Source organism: Anomaloglossus baeobatrachus, chromosome 7 (genome assembly GCF_048569485.1).
Source record: "Anomaloglossus baeobatrachus isolate aAnoBae1 chromosome 7, aAnoBae1.hap1, whole genome shotgun sequence".
Lineage (NCBI taxonomy): Eukaryota > Metazoa > Chordata > Amphibia > Anura > Aromobatidae > Anomaloglossus > Anomaloglossus baeobatrachus.
The window spans coordinates 19,776,378-19,783,274 of record NC_134359.1 but is presented as its reverse complement, the minus strand read 5'-3'; the positions used below and the strand labels follow the sequence as shown (position 1 = coordinate 19,783,274).

Sequence of the window (6,897 nt, the reverse complement as noted above, 5' to 3'; positions counted from 1 at the left end):
CGCCGTGGCTCTCGTCATCCCCTTGTTATTGGAGAGCTTGGCATAACTGGAATGCCATTGTGGTGCGGGGCCTATAGGCGGGAGCCAGGGATCAGCGCCTCCAGTCTCATTCACACGCGGTGTACGGAGCGCCGGCGCACAGAGTTTAGAAATCGAGACATGCATGACCTAACCAAACCACCCAAACCATGCACAATCCCGCCATGTGAGTGTGTGTCGCAGACCTGAAGTTATAATAGTGCAGCGGCGGACTGAGACCCAGAGACCCGTCACCTATAGGGGGCCATATGGACATACGAGGAGAGCACGGGGGGGGCATAGGTTCTGTACGGCTTTAAAGGGAGCCGGTCATTGTGGTGAAAACGGTATCAGGTCTGCAGGAGGAGACGTCACTGAGGAGACGTTTTATGGGAAAAGTTTCAGTAATACTTGTATTTTATTCATTGAACTACCTGGTGTTTGTATACAAGTCCAGTGGGCGGTCCTATTCAGTGACTTGTACATGAGTCCAGTGGGCGGTCCTATTCAGTGACTTGTATAGGAGTCCAGTGGGTGGTCCTATTCAGTGACTTGTACATGAGTCCAGTGGGCGGTCCTATTCAGTGACTTGTATGGGAGTCCAGTGGGTGGTCCCTTTTAGTGACTTGTACGAGTCCACTGGGCGGTCCTATTCAGTGACTTGTATGGGAGTCCAGTGGGTGGTCCCTTTTAGTGACTTGTACGAGTCCAGTGGGCAGTCCTGTTCAGCGACTTTTATAAGAGTCCGGTGGGTGGTCATAGTCCATGACTAGTATAGGAATCCAGTGGGTGGTGCTTTTCAGTAACTTGTATAGGAATCCGGGACGACCCGTCCTATTCAGTGACTTGTATAGGAGTCCAGTGGGCGGTCCTAATCAGACTTGTATAGAATTCAAGTGGGCGGTCCTTTTTAGTGATTGACAGTCTACCCTGTATGAGATCGCTGTTAATCACTGAATTGGACCGCCCACTGGACTCCTACAAGTCACTGATAAGGACAGCCCACTGGACTCCTATACAAACAAACACCAGGTATTTCAATAACTAAAGTACAAGTACGGTATTACTGACACTTCTGCCACAAGCCGCCATTTTCGGCTCAGCTTTTGCGTCTCTATTCTGTGCTGTCCACAGATCAGACTTCAAGAACAATGTGACAAGTCCACGTCAAAAACCTTACAGAAGTAAGAGACAGCCCCTCCCAGCCTGGAATGGCTGATAACAGAGTCAATAGACTACAACTGTGTTTTTAATATGCTTGTAGACGTGAGGAGTGTCTGAATTTCTCGCTTTGAAATGCAAATGTCCAGAAGAAATCAGCAGCACAGGGCAAGATTCGTTACAATGTATCAGCCTGTATATATACATTATTATACAATGTATAATCCATGCTGGTTACACTGGATACAATTGTGGGAAACCCTCCGCTATAAGAATGATTAAAAGGGTCAGAGCAAGAAGTGTGGGATCAGTGGAGCGTGTGAGCACTGGGGGACCCCCCTGATCTCTAAAGTGGGGGGTCCAGGGTCCACTTGTGGTCACTGCCCCCGAACAATGGCTCAATTTCATGGCGCTGTTCTCTGTTATCACCATCAGACCCAGGGACACTGAATGGAGCTGCAGGGACCACCTCGCTCGTGGGGGGTCCCACTAGTGAGACCCCCAGTAATCGTACTTTTGTCATCCAATCAGAAAATGTTCCCGCTCACTGACAGCAAGCAGAGGTCCTGACAACGGTGATTGATCAGAATGTAAAGTATATTGGAAAGTTTCAGAAAATATCTATATAGGCCACCGTGGCGGTATCGTGCCCCCGGTGCCGCCACGTGCTCCGGCCCCTGAAGTGTGGGGTAATTATAGGATCTGTGTCAGGCAGGTGCTGGGAACTCTCCATGTGACAAGCCAAAGATAAACAGCCCCATGAGGAATCCTGCGCCCCTCGCTCCTACTACAATTACCTAGTTAGGAAAGAGGCGCAGGATGGCGGCCGGCAGCTGGGACCCTAAAGAAGAGGGGGGGAGGGGTGACCCAGAAAGCCCCCCAGTGACAGGTGATCCCACGAGCCCCTCCGGCCTGGGAGCGGCCGACAGCGGGACGTGGACTTTACCCGCTCAGGAGACGGTGACGCATTAGACCCGCGCTCCCATGGTGGGAGATCTACAATGGCCGCCTCCTCCGTTGTCACCCAACTTTCCCATAAACAGAACCCCCAGAACACAGGAGTTAGAAAAGACTTGAAGGGGTTTTCCACTTTTGGGGACGATTTATTTTTACTTATCTGCATTTATTTCGAGCTAAAAATCAGTTTTGCAACTGGGTTTCATTAAAAACGCCTTCTGTATCCTCGGTGCTACAGAAGGAGTCAACTGAGGATCAGTCAGTGAGCGGCATCTCACTTTCTAACTCTTCTCTGATCTTACACCCAGGATCAATGTACAAAGTATCAGAGACCCCGTTAACTCAACATTTTTAATAAAACCCGATTGCAAAAATGTTTTTTTTTCACCCACAGATAAATGCATTTAAGTAAAATAAAATGATAAAACGGTGCTGGACACCCCCTTTAAGACAAATACATGAAAAGCAATCCCCTACGTGTCTCCATAGCACGTCTGCGGGGTACAGGCTGCTGTAAATGGCGCCAATATACTGCTGATGACGCCTCAGGGTTAGAGGAGGGGAACTGAGATTCCCACAGACTCGGCTGGTGACACTGCAGGACGGTGTAGCAGAGATAAGTGTGTCGCGTGGCACAACCCTCATTCCCACAGACTCGGCTGGTGACACTGCAGGACGGTGTAGCAGAGCTGAGTGTGTCGCGTGGCACAACCCTCATTCCCACAGACTCGGCTGGTGACACTGCAGGACGGTGTAGCAGAGCTGAGTGTGTCGCGTGGCACAACCCTCATTCCCACAGACTCGGCTGGTGACACTGCAGGACGGTGTAGGAGAGCTGAGTGTGTCGCGTGGCACAACCCTCATTCCCACAGACTCCGCTGGTGGCACTGCAGGACGGTGTAGCAGAGCTGAGTGTGTCGCGTGGCACAACCCTCATTCCCACAGACTCGGCTGGTGACACTGCAGGACGGTGTAGCAGAGCTAAGTGTGTCGCGTGGCACAACCCTCATTCCCACAGACTCGGCTGGTGACACTGCAGGACGGTGTAGCAGAGCTGAGTGTGTCGCGTGGCACAACCCTCATTCCCACAGACTCCGCTGGTGACACTGCAGGACGGTGTAGCAGAGCTGAGTGTGTCGCGTGGCACAACCCTCATTCCGACAGACTCCGCTGGTGACACTGCAGGACAGTGTAGCAGAGCTGAGTGTGTCGCATGGCACAACCCTCATTCCCACAGACTCCACTGGTGACATTGCAGAACAGTGTAGCAGAGCTGAGTGTGTCGCGTGGCACAACCCTCATTCCCACAGACTCGGTTGGTGACACTGCAGGACGGTGTAGCAGAGCTGAGTGTGTCGCTTGGCACAACCCTCATTCTCACAGACTCCGCTGGTGGCATTGCAGGACAGTGTAGTAGAGCTGAATGTGTTGCGTGGCACAACCCTCATTCCCACAGACTCCGCTGGTGACACTGCAGGACAGTGTAGCAGAGCTGAGTGTGTCGCATGGCACAACCCTTGGTGAGAAGTAAGGGGGGGGGGCAGATCTGGGCCCATAAGGCAGATACAGGCATGCAGGGACCCCTCTGTCCTATACACTGAGCCCTGGTGGTCAGGGGGAGGGGTCCTGGGATGACCACACATCCAGCTCTGCTCCATGCACAGCTCATGCTCAGCAGGGCTGCAGGAAGTGAGGATGTTGTAACCTCTGTGGTGCAATCCGGCAGCGCCTGATGGGGGGGGGGTTACTCCTCCTGCCTCACTTTCACATGTCAGAGGTGTCAGGTTCCGCCCCCACAAAAAATACCAAAATTCTTCCCACCAGGCCAAAAACTACAATAACTGCAGAATACATAGTGATAGGTGCAAAGACTTAATCTGCCCCAGATCTGTCTGCAGATGATCGGCAGATGCCGGCGATTGTCAGCAGCTACAGACACCGGGGGCAGAGATTACAGGGCGAGTGCACATCTGCAGTGTGAAGCCGCAGGATCTGCCGCAGGAGGTCGCTCACCATGGTGCTGTCCGCAGGGGTCGGTCGGTGGTCGGGCGGTGGTCGGCAGTGGGGAGTTCTCACCGGAGCCTGTGCGACGGATCTCTGTGAGAAGTGAACTGTCAATTGCGCAGACAGTAGCCTTATGTAAGGAGGCGGTGCCAGGAGGGCTGACTCCACGCCCACAGGCGGGGTCAGTGCTGCAATCACGGAAAGGGAGGGGCTATGCAAAAGTAACACGCCCTCAGGATGGAATGATAACGAATCATAGAAGACGTGGGCGGGGTCTATGTCATATTCCGCGGAGTTCCTATAGGATTGCACTTGAGAAAGGAGGAGCCATAGAGTGAGGACACGCCCTGCGGCTGAACAGTAGTGTGACGTCACCCCCCCGATCATAGCAGAGGAGGGGCTGAGCCGTGAGGACACGCCCAGTAAGTGGAATGTAATGAATGCGGCGCTTAAAGCACGCCCAGGGGCGGAGCCTAAATATGCCCTGAATATAAGGATGAGTATATGGGCGGAAAGAAGGAGGAGCTATGAAGCAGGACACGCCCGTAAAATCCGGGTGTAAAGAGGAATACCGGCCTGCTGAGCGTGCATGTGTATTATGGGGGAGGGAGTGAGGAGGAATACCTGTCTGCTGAGCGTGCATGTGTATTATGGGGGAGGGAGTGAGGAGGAATACCTGTCTGCTGAGCGTGCATGTGTATTATGGGGGAGGGGGGGAGGAGGAATACCTGTCTGCTGAGCGTGCATGTGTATTATGGGGGAGGGAGTGAGGAGGAATACCTGTCTGCTGAGCGTGCATGTGTATTATGGGGGGAAGAGGAATACCTGTCTGCTGAGCGTGCATGTGTGTTATGGGGGAGGGGGTGAGGAGGAATACCTGTCTGCTGAGCGTGCATGTGTATTATGGGGGAGGGGGGGAGGAGGAATACCTGTCTGCTGAGCGTGCATGTGTATTATGCGGGAGGGGGTGAGGAGGAATACCTGTCTGCTGAGCGTGCATGTGTATTATGGGGGAGGGGGTCAGGAGGAATACCTGTCTGCTGAGCGTGCATGTGTATTATGGGGGAGGGGGTCAGGAGGAATACCTGTCTGCTGAGCGTGCATGTGTATTATGGGGGAGGGGGTGAGGAGGAATACCTGTCTGCTGAGCGTGCATGTGTGTTATGGGGGAGGGAGTGAGGAGGAATACCTGTCTGCTGAGCGTGCATGTGTATTATGGGGGAGGGAGTGAGGAGGAATACCTGTCTGCTGAGCGTGCATGTGTATTATGGGGGAGGAGGAATTCCTGTCTGCTGAGCGTGCATGTGTATTATGGGGGAGGGAGTGAGGAGGAATACCTGTCTGCTGAGCGTGCATGTGTATTATGGGGGAGGGGGGGAGGAGGAATACCTGTCTGCTGAGCGTGCATGTGTATTATGGGGGAGGGAGTGAGGAGGAATACCTGTCTGCTGAGCGTGCATGTGTATTATGGGGGAGGGAGTCAAGAGGAATACCTGTCTGCTGAGCGTGCATGTGTATTATGGGGGGAAGAGGAATACCTGTCTGCTGAGCGTGCATGTGTGTTATGGGGGAGGGGGTGAGGAGGAATACCTGTCTGCTGAGCGTGCATGTGTATTATGGGGGAGGGGGGGAGGAGGAATACCTGTCTGCTGAGCGTGCATGTGTATTATGCGGGAGGGGGTGAGGAGGAATACCTGTCTGCTGAGCGTGCATGTGTATTATGGGGGAGGGGGTCAGGAGGAATACCTGTCTGCTGAGCGTGCATGTGTATTATGGGGGAGGGGGTCAGGAGGAATACCTGTCTGCTGAGCGTGCATGTGTATTATGGGGGAGGGGGTGAGGAGGAATACCTGTCTGCTGAGCGTGCATGTGTGTTATGGGGGAGGGAGTGAGGAGGAATACCTGTCTGCTGAGCGTGCATGTGTATTATGGGGGAGGGAGTGAGGAGGAATACCTGTCTGCTGAGCGTGCATGTGTATTATGGGGGAGGAGGAATTCCTGTCTGCTGAGCGTGCATGTGTATTATGGGGGAGGGAGTGAGGAGGAATACCTGTCTGCTGAGCGTGCATGTGTATTATGGGGGAGGGAGTGAGGAGGAATACCTGTCTGCTGAGCGTGCATGTGTATTATGGGGGAGGGAGTGAGGAGGAATACCTGTCTGCTGAGCGTGCATGTGTATTATGGGGGAGGGAGTGAGGAGGAATACCTGTCTGCTGAGCGTGCATGTGTATTATGGGGGAGGAGTAATACCTGTCTGCTGAGCGTGCACGTGTATTATGGGGGAGGAGGAATACCTGTCTGCTGAGCGTGCATGTGTATTATGGGGGAGGGAGTGAGGAGGAATACCTGTCTGCTGAGCGTGCATGTGTATTATGGGGGAGGAGGAATTCCTGTCTGCTGAGCGTGCATGTGTGTTATGGGGGAGGGAGTGAGGAGGAATACCTGTCTGCTGAGCGTGCATGTGTATTATGGGGGAGGGAGTGAGGGGGAATACCTGTCTGCTGAGCGTGCATGTGTATTATGGGGGAGGAGGAATTCCTGTCTGCTGAGCGTGCATGTGTATTATGGGGGAGGGAGTGAGGAGGAATACCTGTCTGCTGAGCGTGCATGTGTATTATGGGGGAGGAGGAATTCCTGTCTGCTGAGCGTGCATGTGTATTATGGGGGAGGGAGTGAGGAGGAATACCTGTCTGCTGAGCGTGCATGTGTATTATGGGGGAGGGAGTGAGGAGGAATACCTGTCTGCTGAGCGTGCAT

At 53.4% G+C, this 6,897-nt stretch overlaps 1 protein-coding gene across 1 annotated transcript in view; it reads right to left on the bottom strand.

Moving 5' to 3' along the window:
• Positions 1-4,261, bottom strand: part of LOC142244966 (tubulin alpha chain) — a 16,246-nt gene extending 11,985 nt beyond the window's left edge. The window contains exon 1 of the mRNA XM_075317112.1: positions 4,150-4,261. Within this exon, the coding sequence (XP_075173227.1) occupies positions 4,150-4,152 (3 nt within the window). The 5' untranslated portion in view covers positions 4,153-4,261. The remainder of the gene's footprint in view (positions 1-4,149) is intronic.
• Between the last annotated feature and the right edge of the window lie 2,636 nt (positions 4,262-6,897).